This window comes from Taudactylus pleione, unplaced genomic scaffold (assembly GCF_031769625.1).
Source record: "Taudactylus pleione unplaced genomic scaffold, aTauple2 ptg000040l, whole genome shotgun sequence".
NCBI lineage: Eukaryota > Metazoa > Chordata > Amphibia > Anura > Myobatrachidae > Taudactylus > Taudactylus pleione.
The window spans coordinates 24,082,603-24,099,035 of NW_028284442.1; the positions used below are offsets into that span (position 1 = coordinate 24,082,603).

A 16,433-nucleotide genomic window follows, 5' to 3' on the forward strand; every position below is an offset into this window, starting at 1 on the left:
CTCCTATCTGACAAAAGGCCTACTCAGCATCTGCCGCACACCTAAAGGGTGAGACGGTGGTCTCACCGGAATGAAGTAGTGTGAGTGCAGCGCTACATTTGTAGGCTGACAGGCTTGGGATTAATCGATGAATACTGCCATCCGGATAAGCAGCACTCATAGCTCTACAAGCCGACTTTGTTTGGAGACTGTGGGTCTCATTCAGACCCGCTCGCGAGCCCAGGATGCTCGCAAGCGGGTCGATGTTACCCCAATGCACATGCGCACGATGGAGGGAGCTCCGTCGTGCGCATGCGCGAGACCCGGACAGCGACAGCCAAGCTGACGCCCCGGGTCTCGCACCAAAGTGGGTGTGCTGTCGATGGTGACTGACAGCACGCCCCCTTTGGTGGGCGTGCCAGGGGCGTGGCTACCAGACGGAGGCGTTCCCATGGGACCGCCTACCGTCTGGGTCCGGCCCCACTGACATCACTAGTGATGTCAGTGGGAGTGATTTTGGCTCTGATAGAGCCAAAATCACTTCAGGGCTTGCGGCCACGAGACCCTACCGCAAGGTCTCGTCGCAAGACCATCATCATGGATGCTCGCATAAGCTGTGGGTGGTAACCCACAACTATGCGAGCGTCCAAAAGGCCGCTCCATATTTAAATAGGACGGCCCTGATTCAGAGCAAGCTCTCTGGTCAGAGCGTCCGGCTCTGAATCATGGCCTATGGCCCATATTCAATTAGGAAACTTTTCACCTACTGCACTTTCTACTGCATCCGCCTGTTTGAGACATGAATTTGCGGCATGCGCGTTCCCGCGATTCGCCATATTCAATTGCAGAACAGGCAAATGCAAATAGGCGAATGCATAACAGGCGGAAAGTACTGAATAGATTGGGGAAATCAGTCTGTACCCCAAAATAAGCCACACTAACACTGTAAATCATTACAGATGTGTACTATTAGCCCTAATAAAAGTGTCTTTAAGTTGTGTTAAAAGCTTTCTAGACGCATATTTGTAAAAGTGGTGAAGAATGATAGAAAGTATTTTTTGTTGAAAATATAGGTCCAGTCAAATTTGGGGTACTTTAAAATGGGTGCTAGCATCAGGGCCGGATTATGGGCGGGGCAACCGGGGCGGTCGTCCTGGGGCCCCCACACATAGAGGGCCCCCACACAAATTGAGTGTAGTGCAGACTGCAGTAGTGCAGTCTACACTACACACAAAACAAACACACTGGTGCTGGGTGCCGGTGGTGGTGTGTTAGTTGTTACTACAAACACACCGCCACCGAAACCCGGCGGCAGTGTGTTTGTTTTGACAGCCAATGAGAGTCACACAGACCCTCATTGCCTACTGCACCCACAGAGGGAGCCGGGCTGGAGCTCAGTCATGAGCTCCGCCTTCCGGCTCCCGCAGTGGGTGATGGGAGAGACTGAGAGCCGGCCGGAGGAGCGGATAGCAGCGGTCGCCGCAGGAGTGGGGATTCAGGTAAGTGTTGTGTTTTGTTTTTATTTTTGTGTAAATGTAAGGGGGCACTGGCACTGCATGGGGGGGCACTGGCACTTCATAGGGGGGCCACTACTGGGGGCACTGGCACTGCAGAGGGGGCATTACTGGGGTCACTATATAAGGGGCACTGCATAGGGGGTACTATATAAGGGGCATTGTATAGGGGGACCACCACTGTGGGCACTACATAAGGGGCACTACTAGGGGCACTGCATAGGAGAACTACTACTGGGGCACTATATAAGGGGCACTGCATAGGGGGACCACTACTGGGGGCACTGCATAAGGGGAATTACTACAGGGGGCACTGCATAGGGGGGACCATTACAGGGGGCACTGCTACTGGGGACATTGCTTAAGGGGCACTATTACAGTGGGCATTACTACTGGGGGCATTAAGGTGCATAGAAAGAAATAAATGTTCCTAGGTTGACAAGAAACGGTAGTATATAAGGGCCCCAACAAGTTTGTTGCCCAGGGGCCCCCACAGATCTTAGTCCAGCCCTGGCTAGCATATTTTGGTGTCTGTAAAGTGCACTTTTAAAAAATGTGAAAAATTCACCTTCTGCAAGCACCTGCAATCCTAAGAACACCCTGCCCCATCCATACAGCCCCCCAAGAAACCTATTTTGCTACTTTTATTATTTTTGGAAGCTGAAGGTGTCCAAAGGGGTCTGAATCAATTCCCCGCATTTGTACCCCAAAATAGAGATTTTGCACTTTTTTCCTCCTGCCATTCAGTGGAAAAGCTTTTCCACCTGTTTCAGTGCATTAAGGCCCTGATTCAGAGCTGGACGCTCTGACAGAGCACTCGCTCTGAATCAGGGCGTCTTTTTTTATTTATTTATATGGAGCATCCTCCTGGCCGCTCGCATTGCTGTGGTTTGCCACCCACAGCTAATGCAAGCGGCCAGGATGATGGTCAAGACCATCGCGACCATCGCGCTTGCGACGAGACCCTTGTGGTAGGGTCTCGTGGCCGCAAGCCCCAGAGAGCTTTCGGCTCAAACAGAGCCGAAAGCTCTCCCATTGACATCGCTTGTGATGTCAGTGGGGCCGCCCCCAGACGGTAGGCGTTCTCATGGGAACGCCTCCGTCTGGGCAGCGACCCCCTCGGCCCGCCCACCAAAGGGGGCGTGCTGTCACTCACCATCGACAGCACGCCCCCTTTGGTGCGAGACCCGGAGCAACGGATTGCCTGTCGCTATGCGGATCTCGTGCATGCGCACGATGAAGCTGGCTCCATCGTGCGCATGTGCTCTGGGCCACCATCGACCCGGTTGCGAGCGCTCAGCGCTCGCAACCGGGTCTGAATCAGGCCCTAAGTTTCCACTTAGGCGAATTGGTCCAGGAATTGAATTTGGAGATAAGACGCAAACAGGGCAATTCAATTTGGAGCGAAAAGTCAGTTTTTGCGATAATTTCGCACCGATTACGTCATTTTCGCTGGTATTGGTTTTACACCGTATTCAATTTCAAAGACTTTTCGCAGGTTCGAAAAGTCTTTGAAAAAAAACGGGGATAACTTTTCACCACTGAATAAGTGGCGAAAAAAAGTTCAGAATTGGGGTTTAGGGTGCAGGCTTAAAAAAAATAGCCTGCATCCCTGGGAATGTCATTTTAAAATAAACTGTGTCAAAAAAAGTAAAAAAAAAAAAATAGGGACACCCCAAAAAAATGATTTTAAATTTGGGGTGAAAAAAAAAAAGGGAAAAAAGTGTTTAAAAATAGGGAAACAGGTTCAGGGCTATTTTGCAAAAATACGGCAGGTGTATTCTAGAATAAGCTATTAGCGGCAGGTGCATATTTGCAGAATTTTTAAATAAAGACTTTAGGGACTTAAAAATATGCTAGTACCCATTTTCATGTACCCCAAATTTGATGGGTCCACTAAAAAAACCGGAAAAAATAACCTAAGTGCTCTTCTGCAACACTTCTTCAATGTCGGGGAAAAAAACACCTGCAGCCGCTATTTAAAACCCCGACTTTCATTTGCAGGCTAAAATGGGGGTACCCATAGTGATCCCCCATGTTTTTACAGCTTTAGGGGGGGTCCTACAATTTATTCTAGGAAAATTTCGTATTTTTTTGCAGATCCCACTTCGCAGGTTCCCGTTTTCGTAGCTTTTATATTGAATACGGGGATAAAGCGGGCACGCGCCCGATACTTTATCCCAGGAAAATCTCTGATGTGGAGCGAAAAGTCCAGCACGGACTCAAAGAGGCGAAAAGCGGCAATAGGCAAATCTTTTGGCTATTTCGCCTTTTTGCATCTAATTGAATACGGACCAATATCGGAGTGAGTGTGCAGCTTTGTGGATGAGAAATCATATGCCCTATTGATCATTATTGCGGATAACACCAACTTTTACACCCCATGTTAAGTGCCTCATATTGTGCTGGATCGGAACAGTGCTCCTCTGCTCTCTTAGGACCTGATTCAGACCTGCTCGCTAGCAAGCGATCGCTCGTTGCTGGCGATGTTTGCAAATGTGCGCATACGTATAGTTCGCAGTGCACGTGCGCAAACTAGTACGAGCGATCGGGATGCGCTCGCTTGCCCTGCAAAGACAGCCCAGTGGAATGAGTGACAGGAGAGACCGTTTGTGGGTGGTAACAGGGGCAGGGCAGTAGTAGCAGGGGAGTGGAGTTGCGGACACAGACGTGCCTGAGTGTTTAAACGCTGTTTCAGAGGCGTGCATAATTAATATGCAGCGTCATACTACACGTCACCTGGTTGAATTATACACTCACGGGATCGCAGCGCTTGCGGGCATGTATAGTCAACCTCAAGCGCTGCGAGCACATCCGATGGTGCGCGATGTACCAATGTTTTCATGCACTTCGTGGAGATGACGTGCGCAAGTGGGCGTCTTATGAATGGCTGGTGGGCGTCTGCATACACAAAGTGATCGCTCGCCAAGACATAGGGGGCATACTAATGCCTTGCCGAGCGATCGCCTGCCTTGCTGGGCGTGCGCTGGATTTGCATACGCTGGGAGCGAGCGATCACATCTAGCGAACGGGTCTGAATCACGCCCTTAATCCTTTGAAGATTTGGACACTAGTTTAATTGACTTAGGAAGGGGATGGATAACATTTCTTATTTAGATTTTATTGTTTAGTTTCTTGTGCTTTTTATGTGCTATTTTTACTTGCTGGGACCCATTCAATTTTGTATCTAACAAATATTTGAATAAATTACATTGTTTAACTATTACACCTGGAATTTTTATTGGTTACATTTAGGACACTGATTCACTGATACAGCGCAGTTCTTGTTTAGTTTTCCCTTGCTATGTATAGGTTTAAAACTGCAGAGTTTTAATCAGAACAGCTGCTCAAGTCAGTCCATGAGTGTTACTAGTTCTACATAGCGATAATCAGCGCCCATTGGTTTTAGTTGTGTTTTGTCTTTATTTTAAGGCTGGTAAGTTCCTGATATAACAGATCCTTACTTATAACATAATGAAAGTAGTTATGTTATGCCATACTTGCCGACACTCCCTGAATGTCGGCGAGACTTAATGAAATAGTGATGGTCTGCCTGAGTCCCAGTAGAACCTCTATGATTTCCTTAAATAATAAAGATGCATGCAATTCACACATAATCAAATCCAACAATAGTCATTAAAACAGAATTACATTTTATTTTTTTGCTTTGTCCTGAAAGAACAGTGAGACTATGTCCAAACCTCTGGCTGTCCTATAGGACATTCATTATCAGTGACATCCTACTCTATCATCTGAAGTTGTAAAGTCAACTCTCAAGGATGAACATTGTAACTTACCAGCTGTACACGCTCGCCCTTCCTGTTTCCAGCCTGGGCAGCACACCAGCCCTTTGGTGACACTAAGGGAAGGGAGAAGCAGGAAGTAGATTAGTTTCACCATTTTGTTTTGATGACATCCTGAAATGAACTAGGCAGAAGATTAATATACATTATCTTCTAAGCATTGTCTATTTCAATCACTTTCTGTCTCACCTGTGTCCCAATGACTCTGTTGCATACCCCAGACACAGGGGTAAATTTAATAAAGTGACAGTTTTTAGAAGTGAGTTTTAGAAGAGATGTTGCCCATAGCAACCATAAGATTCTAGCTATTGTCTTCTAGAAGGTGCTAGTTAAATGTTAAGTATAATCGGAATGGTTGCTATGGGCAACATCTCTTCTAAAAATCACTTCTAAAAACTCTCATTTTAGTAAATTTACCCTTTACAGTCATTTACCACATTTATAGGAGACAATTACTTTTATAAGCCTGTCTAGGTTACTCACAATAGATTGTGTTTGGTTTTGGAGTTAACCACTTAGAACTCTGGGCCTGATTCAGAGCCGCTCGCTAGATGCGATCGCTCGTACGATGTGTATGCAAATTACGTAGGCAGTGCTATTACACAGCAATGCATTAGCACGCCCAGTATTTCTTAGAATGCGCTCACATAGTGTATGCAGACACCCACCAGCCTGTTTTAAGACGCCCACTTGTGCACGTCATGTGCAGGAAGTGTATGCAACCATCGGTACATCGGATGCTATCGCAGCGCTTGAGGTTGACCATACCCTGCCGGAAGCACTGCGAGCACTTCAGTGTAAAAACAAGCCAGGTGACGTGTACTATGATGCCGTCTTATAATTATGCAAACGCCATTGAGATGCTCAGGCACGCCTGCGTTTGCACCTCCACTCCCCCATTTTTAATGGCCAGCCCCTGTTACCACCTACAAACGGCTTCCCCTGTCACTCACTCTGCTGGGATGTCTATGAGCAGCGAGCGAATGCATTGTGAACTTTCGCTAAGGTATGCACATAAGCATACACCCTGCATACCATCGGCAGCAGCCAGAGTATACATCTTAGCGAGCGGGTCTAAATGAGCTCCTCTGATCAGATGTCAGTGGTTCAAGGGTTACAGACATTTTCACAGTACAACTGTCATTAAATCCTAATTCAAATTTATGGTTCAAAAACTGCAGCTTGTGTTATTTGAGGTACACTGTTCATTTACACAGGTCACATTAAAATTAACGGGGTATTCTATCTATCTATCCCTCGAACCCTACCATGTATGTCCATATATACAATAATAGAATTAGATGATCAAGATCATTTCCATCACATAGAAGTTACTGCACACCCCATATCTTTGTTCACTATATTTTTTAATTTACGTTAATAAATAAATCCTTAGCAATCTGCTCACATTTACTATTAAGTCCACACCAAATGATTGTAAAACGCTCCATATATAAAGCGACACTTCAAATTAAAGAAGGAGGAGGAGATTTACTAAACTTCTGAAAAGGAAAAAATAGGTGTTTTTCATGACAACCATCAGATTCTGGCTATTATTTTCTATAATGTACTAGATAAATTAAAGCTAAAAACTCATGGGCTGATATAGTCAATACCTTCATTTTTTCGTATTAGAAGCTTTAACAAATCTATGCCGTAAGTAAACTAATGGAAACATTTGGCTTCCAGGTTCAGCTTCAGACTGTTCTATATTCCCTCTAGCACCAGATTTCGATCTTTTATGGATCATCTACTTCACTCGTGCTGGCAAAATATGGAGTAGGCCAGGAAAAAACCTGGTACTGTTTAAAACAGGGATGGGGAACCTCTGGCCCGGGGGCCGTATAAGGCCCGCGGAATCATTTGGTCTGGTCGTCTGAGCTTTTTCTGTTAGCCTCATCTGGCTAGCAGGGTGCCTAGCATGGCACCCTGCAGCCAGAATCTATGCAGCAGTGCCACCTGGAGCGTCCTTATGACACTTCAGACGGTCACACCACTTCCCTTATAGCTCCCCGCAGGATCCTCAGGATGCTCCGGGCATTGCTGTAATCACCGGAGATGGTGGCCCAGCCCTGTGTGACATCACATGGAGGGACGTGGCCTGCTCCAGGCCCGCAAATAATGTTATATATATCAAAATGGCCCTTGGCAGAAAAAAGGTTCCCCACCCGGAATCGGTATGATATCCCGGCGGCCGCATGGCCGGGAGTCCGAATCCCGGCAGCGGCAGCCCGACAAAACAGCAGAGCCCGGCAGCGGAAGCCCGAGAGCGCTGGAAACCCTGATCGTCCTAAGGTAAGTATCTACTAACCTAACCCCCCTAACCCTAACCCTCCTTTGGGGTGCCTAACCCTAATCCCCCCTCTAATTGCCTAACCCCCTCCTTCCCCATTGCCTAGTCCTAAGTCCCCCGGGGGGGTGCCTAACCCTAACCTCCCCACGGGGGTGCCTAACCCTAACCCTCCCTCCCCCTAGCCTAACCCTCCCGGGGGGTGCCTAACCCTAAGTCCCCCCGGGAGCCCTAAAACCTATCCCTCCCCCCTGCGGCTATCCGCTAGCGGCACCCGGCATCCCTTCGATCAGGATGCTGGGCGCCGGTCTCCCGACGTCGGAAAAATGACAGGCGTCATCTAGATATAGATGCCTGTCATTTAACCCTCGCCGGGATAATGCAGTCGGGAAGCCGGCTGTCGGGCTTACGTCAGCCGGATTCCCGATTGCATACCCCCCCACCCCTGGTTTAAAACATAGCACAATAGATGCTAATGCCAATATTAGATTATGGTGGTGTAGCTTATGGTGCTGCACTTCAAATTCTCCTGGGCAAATTAGATACACTCTACAACACTGTAATTTTATCTTGCAATGTATGGAATTACAGTACCGACGTTTGTATCATGCTGTTAGACCTTGGATGTCCTTGGAGTCCGGGCAAAGGGCCTGATTCAGAGCCGGACACTATTTGCGCTCGCTCGTCAAGAAAATAGGGGTGGCTATTCAAATGAACCGTTCGCTGTTTGCGGTCTGTTCACGCCTCTAGGTCTGAACGAGCGTACAAAACTTGCGGACGTTTTTTGGGAAACTACGCCCCCTGGCCGCTCGCATCCTACGTCATGTCCGCTATTTATTAGATTAATCGAGTACATCGACCAGGGTATGAGCTGCTCGCTATTCTTGTGGTTGGTTTTTGCTACCACAATTTTGCGAGCAGTTCTGGCTCTAAAATAACCCAGCGACGTGGTCAATGACGCTGCTGTTTTAAATATGCACACCCATAAAACGCCCGTTTTGACCTTTAAGCACGCCTGCGATCAGATCTCCACTCCCCGTTTCAAGCACCTTCCCCTGTTACCACCCACATACGCCTCTTTCTGTCACTCAAATTATCAGGCATTCGCTATTTTGCGAGCACATGAATTTCGGCCGCACTGAGTGGTTCGCGCATGCGTATTACGATCCGTACGCATGCGCAGTTGGGCAAACATCACTCGGAGCGAACGAGCAGCCACTTGCGTCCGGCTCTGAATCAGCGCCAAAGTTTTTACTTTTCATATGAGCACTTTATGGACAAGCTGCGTAGTACTCATTTATCCATTCCAGACTACTCACTCCTGCAGTATACAACACTTATCACCTCTTAGATCCACTTCCAGAAGCCTATAAATGGTACATATTTAATAACCAATCTGCCTTAAGACTAGGATATTTTAAAACATCTGCCATTTTCCCATTACAAACATCTCTTTTTTTTCTGTAGCCAGAAAAACCATATAAGAAGTACCTAGGGTCATTTATTTCTTCCTGGCTAAACATTTGTATACATTAGTAAAACTGAATAATAGCCCTTTCAGACCACGCTTCTAATCCGGCATATTGCCAGGGCCAGCTGAGTCAACCCAGGTCCTTTCTTTGTGTAAAACGATCTACTCGGGTCCAAATTGCCAGGGCATCGACCCTGGTTGCTACCAGGTTTAATCACGAGTTGCCTGCAGTCTGAAAAAGTGCGACCTGGGTTATTCAATGCAGGTTACAGTAAAAGTATCTCACTGGCGGTTCAGGAGCGCTGACACCAACTTTTCATGACTCATCTTTGTGCGCCTGTAACAAAATGTCCACTTCTAATGACTCACACATTTAGCAGGGCTGACATGGGTTCTGTGTAGGGGTGAGCGGGTTCGGATTTCTGAAATCCGAACCCCCCCGAGCCCCCCCGATCCGAGTCCGATCCGAATCAGGCTCGACTTTTCCCGCCTGACTCGGATCTGAAATCGAGGCAAAACGTCATCATCCCGCCTTCCGAGTCTCGCGGGTTTTGGATCCTATATAAGGTACCCACGTCGGCGCCATTTTCTCACTCGGCTGTGGACAGTGAAGAGGGAGGGTGGGAGTTAGGGCTGTGTAGTGTAGTGTAGTGTAGTGTAGTGCTGCTGTTGTCCACTACTTCAAAGTCCATAGGGGCTGGCTGTGTTGTGCTGTGCTGCTGTTGTTAATAGGGGCTGTGTCCACTACTTCAAAGTCCATAGGGGCTGGCTGGACTGTGTTGTGCAGTCAGTTCTCCATAGGGGCTGTGTCCACTCCAAAGTCCTGTGCAGTGTCCCAGTCCTAAAGAGGTGCTGTAGTGTTGTCCAGGGGGTGCTCTGTCCATCAGGGGTGCTCCCCCCAAGTGCTAAAAAAATAATATATTTTCTGTGTTTGTGAATTGTGTGTGCAGTAGCCGCACGTGCATCAACAAAGTAGTGCCAAGCGTGCGCCTGTGTCATAAGTAAAGGGCCGGCTGGCTTGACCGTTAAAGGGTGCTGTAACCCCCGAAAGTACACTCCAGTCCAAACCAAAAAAAAATAATTTTCTGTGTTTGTGAATTGTGTGCGCAGTAGCCGCACGTGCATCAACAAAGTAGTGCCAAGCGTGCGCCTGTGTCATAAGTAAAGGGCCGGCTGGCTTGACCGTTAAGGGTGCTGTAACCCCCGAAAGTACACTCCAGTCCAAACCAAAAAAAAAATTATTTTCTGTGTTTGTGAATTGTGTGCGCAGTAGCCGCACGTGCATCAACAAAGTAGTGCCAAGCGTGCGCCTGTGTCATAAGTAAAGGGCCGGCTGGCTTGACCGTTAAGGGTGCTGTAACCCCCGAAAGTACACTCCAGTCCAAACCAAAAAAAAAATTATTTTCTGTGTTTGTGAATTGTGTGCGCAGTAGCCGCACGTGCATCAACAAAGTAGTGCCAAGCGTGCGCCTGTGTCATAAGTAAAGGGCCGGCTGGCTTGACCGTTAAGGGTGCTGTAACCCCCGAAAGTACACTCCAGTCCAAACCAAAAAAAAAATTATTTTCTGTGTTTGTGAATTGTGTGCGCAGTAGCCGCACGTGCATCAACAAAGTAGTGCCAAGCGTGCGCCTGTGTCATAAGTAAAGGGCCGGCTGGCTTGACCGTTAAAGGGTGCTGTAACCCCCAAAGTACACTCCAGTCCAAACCAAAAAAAAATTTATTTTCTGTGTTTGTGAATTGTGTGCGCAGTAGCCGCACGTGCATCAACAAAGTAGTGCCAAGCGTGCGCCTGTGTCATAAGTAAAGGGCCGGCTGGCTTGACCGTTAAAGGGTGCTGTAACCCCCAAAGTACACTCCAGTCCAAACCAAAAAAAAATTTATTTTCTGTGTTTGTGAATTGTGTGCGCAGTAGCCGCACGTGCATCAACAAAGTAGTGCCAAGCGTGCGCCTGTGTCATAAGTAAAGGGCCGGCTGGCTTGACCGTTAAGGGTGCTGTAACCCCCGAAAGTACACTCCAGTCCAAACCAAAAAAAAAATTATTTTCTGTGTTTGTGAATTGTGTGCGCAGTAGCCGCACGTGCATCAACAAAGTAGTGCCAAGCGTGCGCCTGTGTCATAAGTAAAGGGCCGGCTGGCTTGACCGTTAAGGGTGCTGTAACCCCCGAAAGTACACTCCAGTCCAAACCAAAAAAAAAATTATTTTCTGTGTTTGTGAATTGTGTGCGCAGTAGCCGCACGTGCATCAACAAAGTAGTGCCAAGCGTGCGCCTGTGTCATAAGTAAAGGGCCGGCTGGCTTGACCGTTAAGGGTGCTGTAACCCCCGAAAGTACACTCCAGTCCAAACCAAAAAAAAAATTATTTTCTGTGTTTGTGAATTGTGTGCGCAGTAGCCGCACGTGCATCAACAAAGTAGTGCCAAGCGTGCGCCTGTGTCATAAGTAAAGGGCCGGCTGGCTTGACCGTTAAAGGGTGCTGTAACCCCCAAAGTACACTCCAGTCCAAACCAAAAAAAAATTTATTTTCTGTGTTTGTGAATTGTGTGCGCAGTAGCCGCACGTGCATCAACAAAGTAGTGCCAAGCGTGCGCCTGTGTCATAAGTAAAGGGCCGGCTGGCTTGACCGTTAAAGGGTGCTGTAACCCCCAAAGTACACTCCAAACCAAAAAAATATATATTTTCTGTGTTTGTGACTTGTGTGCACTGTGGCTGCACGTGCATCAACAAAGGAGCAGCGCCAAGCGTGCGCCTGTGTCCCATAAGTAAAGAGCCGGCTGGCTCATTTCTTAAAGGGTGGTGTAACCCACAAAGTGCACTACTCTCCAGCAAAAATAAAAAAATATTTTCTGTGTTTGTGTGCGCTTCAGCCGCACGTATATATATCAATATAACATAAATGGAGGACCAAACTTTCTCTGATAAAAATAAAATAGGGAAAGATCAAGAACCACTTCCTACTAGTGCTGTTGCTGCTGCTGGGAGTTGTTCATCATCCCAGAGAGGAAGTAGGAACATCACTACTTTTACTAAACAATTGACCCTCCAACAGTCCCTAGCGATGAGGATGAAGTACGACAGCAGTCATCCTGAAGCAAAACGTATAACTGAGGCCTTGACTGCTATGTTGGTGTTAGACGTGCGTCCGGTATCCGACATTAGTGCAGTGGGATTTAGACAATTGATGGAGGTAGTGTGTCCTCGGTTCCAAATCCCGTCTAGATTCCACCTGCATCCTCAAAGCAGCAGCGACAAGCGTGTGTCTGTCTGTTAAAGGGTGGTGACACCCTCAAAGTGTGCTACACAAACAATTAAAATATTGTTCTTTTTTTTTCTGTCTTTGTGAAATGTGTGGGCTGTAGCCGCACCTACATCCTTAAAGCAGCAGCGACAAGCGTGCGTCTGTCTGTTAAAGGGTGGTGACACCCTCAAAGTGTGCTACACAAACAATTAAAATATTGTTCTTTTTTTTCTGTCTTTGTGAATTGTGTGGGCTGTAGCCGCACTTGCATCCTCAAAGCAGCAGCGACAAGCGTGCGTCTGTCTGTTAAAGGGTGTTGTAACTCTCAAAGTGCTCCAAAAAATCAAAAAAATTTTTTTTATGTGTTTGTGACTTGTGTGCGATGTAGCCACACTTGCATCCTCAAAGCAGCAGCGACAAGCGTGCGTCTGTCTGTTAAAGGGTGGTGACACCCTCAAAGTGTGCTACACAAACAATAAAAATATTCTTCTTCTTTTTTCTGTCTTTGTGAATTGTGTGGGCTGTAGCCGCACCTGCATCCTTAAAGCAGCAGCGACAAGCGTGCGTCTGTCTGTTAAAGGGTGGTGTAACTCACGAAGTGCTCCAAAAAATAAAAAACGATTTTTTTAATGTGTTTGTGACTTGTGTGCGATGTAGCCGCACTTGCATCCTCAAAGCAGCAGCGACAAGCGTGCGTCTGTCTGTTAAAGGGTGGTGACACCCTCAAAGTGTGCTACACAAACAATAAAAATATTCTTCTTTTTTCTGTCTTTGTGAATTGTGTGGGCTGTAGCCGCACCTGCATCCTTAAAGCAGCTGCGACAAGCGTGCGTCTGTCTGTTAAAGGGTGGTGACACCCTCAAAGTGTGCTACACAAACAATTAAAATATTGTTCTTTTTTTTTCGGTCTTTGTGAAATGTGTGGGCTGTAGCCGCACCTGCATCCTTAAAGCAGCAGCGACAAGCGTGCGTCTGTCTGTTAAAGGGTGGTGACACCCTCAAAGTGTGCTACACAAAGAATAAAAATATTCTTCTTCTTTTATCTGTCTATGTGAATTGTGTGGGCTGTAGCCGCACCTGCATCCTTAAAGCAGCAGCGACAAGCGTGCGTCTGTCTGTTAAAGGGTGGTGACACCCTCAAAGTGTTCTACACAAACAATTAAAATATTGTTCTTTTTTTTCGGTCTTTGTGAAATGTGTGGGCTGTAGCCGCACCTGCATCCTTAAAGCAGCAGCGACAAGCGTGCGTCTGTCTGTTAAAGGGTGGTGTAACTCTCAAAGTGCTCCAAAAAATAAAAAACTATTTTTTTTATGTGTTTGTGACTTGTGTGCGATGTAGCCGCACTTGCATCCTCAAAGCAGCAGCGACAAGCGTGCGTCTGTCTGTTAAAGGGTGGTGACACCCTCAAAGTGTGCTACACAAACAATTAAAATATTGTTCTTTTTTCTGTCTTTGTGAAATGTGTGGGCTGTAGCCGCACCTGCATCCTTAAAGCAGCAGCGACAAGCGTGCGTCTGTCTGTTAAAGGGTGGTGACACCCTCAAAGTGTGCTACACAAACAATTAAAATATTGTTCTTTTTTTTTCTGTCTTTGTGAAATGTGTGGGCTGTAGCCGCACCTGCATCCTTAAAGCAGCAGCGACAAGCGTGCGTCTGTCTGTTAAAGGGTGGTGACACCCTCAAAGTGTGCTACACAAAGAATAAAAATATTCTTCTTCTTTTTTCTGTCTTTGTGAATTGTGTGGGCTGTAGCCGCACTTGCATCCTCAAAGCAGCAGCGACAAGCGTGCGTCTGTCTGTTAGAGGGTGGTGTAACCCTCAAAGTGTGCTCCACAAACAATAAAAATATTCTTTTTTTTTTTCTGTCTTTGTGAATTGTGTGGGCTGTAGCCGCACTTGAATCCTCAAAGCAGCAGCGACAAGCGTGCGTCTGTCTGTTAAAGGATTACATCGGTGACAGCATCCAAGTAGGCATGTCAGACAGTCCGTACCTGTACTGGCAGGAAAAAGAAGCAATTTGGAGGTCCCTGTACAAACTGGCTCTATTTTACCTGAGTTGCCCCCCCTCCAGTGTGTACTCCGAAAGAGTGTTTAGTGCAGCCGGGAACCTTGTTAGCGAAAGGCGTAGGAGGTTGCTTCCACAAAATGTGGAGAAGATGATGTTCATAAAATGAATGATCAACTCTTCCAGGGAGACCAGCCTCCAGAACGTACAGAGGGACCTGTGGTTCCAGCAGGGACGAATTAATACTCTGTGAGGATGAGGATGTACATAACACTGAAGAGGGTGAGGAATCTGTGGATGAGGAGGATGAGGACGACTTCTTGCCTCCGTAGAGCCAGTTTGTGCAGGGACAGATTAATTGCCAGCTTGTTTTGTGGGGGCCCAAACGAACCAATCATTTCAGCCACAGTTGTGTGGCAGACCCTGGCGCTGAAATGATTGGTTTGTTAAAGTGTGCATGTCCTGTTTATACAACATAAGGGTGGGTGGGAGGGCCCAAGGACAATTCCATCTTGCACTTCTTTTTTTTCTTTGCATTATGTACAGTTTGGGGCCTAGTTTATCAATGCCATCCTGTCTGCCACTGCAGTTTCACGCCTAGATGGGTCACGTGTTTGTGCCGCCCACTCGTGTCGCTTAGCATAGTCATCCAGCTACCTCGGTGCAACCTTTTGGACATAAAAACACTATTGTGAGGTGTGAGGTGTTCAGAATAGACTGGAAATGAGTGGAAATTAAGGTTATTGAGGTTAATAATAGCATAGGAGCAGAAAAACCTACAAATTCTGTGATTTTAGCTGTTTTTATGCTTTTTTTCAAAAAAATACAGATCCAAAACACAAAACCCAGAACCCAAAACACGGAAGGGTGGTTTTGGCAAAACCAATCCAGATCCAAAACACGAAGAAAGATCCAGATCCAAAACCAAAACACAAAACACGAAAAGTGGCCGGTGCACACCCCTAGTTCTGTGTGAAAGGAGTCAACCCGGTAATAACCCGGGACCAAGATACTGTGTGATACGGGTTTTGGAGCTGTGACTCTCGGGTCCATATCGTGTGCAATAACCCGAGAAGAAGCCGGGTCGAAGTGTTATAATACGTAGTTGGACGTCATTTGTGGTAAAAAAAAAAAAGTGCATATTTTTGTATACATATTTAGTTGCGCATATTGCATTTTGTATCCTACCTGTAGAATACGCGCTGCATTTACATCAGGCATATATACAACCATGTCATAAGTTGAGAAAATCATATAACATAATCACAATCACAGAATAAAGCACCTATCAGCTTCATCCAATCAGAGGCTGCTAATTAGTGCTTACTACTGACATCATAAACGGTGTGTATTTGCACCCGGGCACCCTCAATAGACAGGTCTACTGACAAGTGTATACAGTACTTCTCCGTGCGTCTCTACACCTGTACATAATTGTGTGAATACGTCCTTACCAGTGGCGGCTCCAGAGGTGGGGCTGCAGCCAGTCCAAAATGCAAATAGAGGAGCCACACCAACTGCTCCCCTATTTGAATTTGTAGGCTCCCCTATTTGAATGTGTAGGTGGGAGCAATTAATTGACACACATATGTGTTTTGTTTGTTTTGTGGCATGTGCAGTACAAATGTGCAGATTTAACGGTACACAATTCGGCGCGAGAGTAAATTATTCTTATTAATAATAATGTTTATTTATACAAAACTTTTTTTTATCAATAGTTTTTTATTTAAAATTTGTATTTTTCATAAGAGATACAGAAAGAAAATAAGGGGGAAGGAGGGGTGATAAAACGGGGGGGTACAAAGCACATACACATCGATATACATAATGTGAAATTATCAAATAACATATGTAATTCAATAAATCCATAGAAAAAAAGGAACAACTGAAAAAAAACAGTTATAAGCAACAGTCAATTTGAAGTAGGGATGAGCGGGTTCGGTTCCCTGAGAACCGAACCCACCCGAACTTCGGGGATCCGGGGCGATCCGAGCCCAAGCTCGGATCTCCCTGTCTGCCCCGGATCCCTCTCCCGAGGCAAAACCTCGAGATCTGCTGTCGGATCTCGAGGTTTTGCCTCGAGCGGCCATTTAAAAAAAAATGCCTTTGCCTTTAATGGGCAAAGTGCTGATT

The 16,433-nt window shown here is 46.6% G+C and overlaps 1 protein-coding gene across 1 annotated transcript in view; it reads right to left on the reverse strand.

Annotated features, from left to right (window-relative positions):
• Window positions 1-16,433, reverse strand: part of SCARF1 (scavenger receptor class F member 1) — a 151,962-nt gene that overhangs the window by 62,168 nt on the left and 73,361 nt on the right. Inside the window, exon 3 of the mRNA XM_088453847.1 lies at window positions 5,291-5,352. Within this exon, the coding sequence (XP_088309973.1) occupies window positions 5,291-5,352 (62 nt within the window). The remainder of the gene's footprint in view (window positions 1-5,290; window positions 5,353-16,433) is intronic.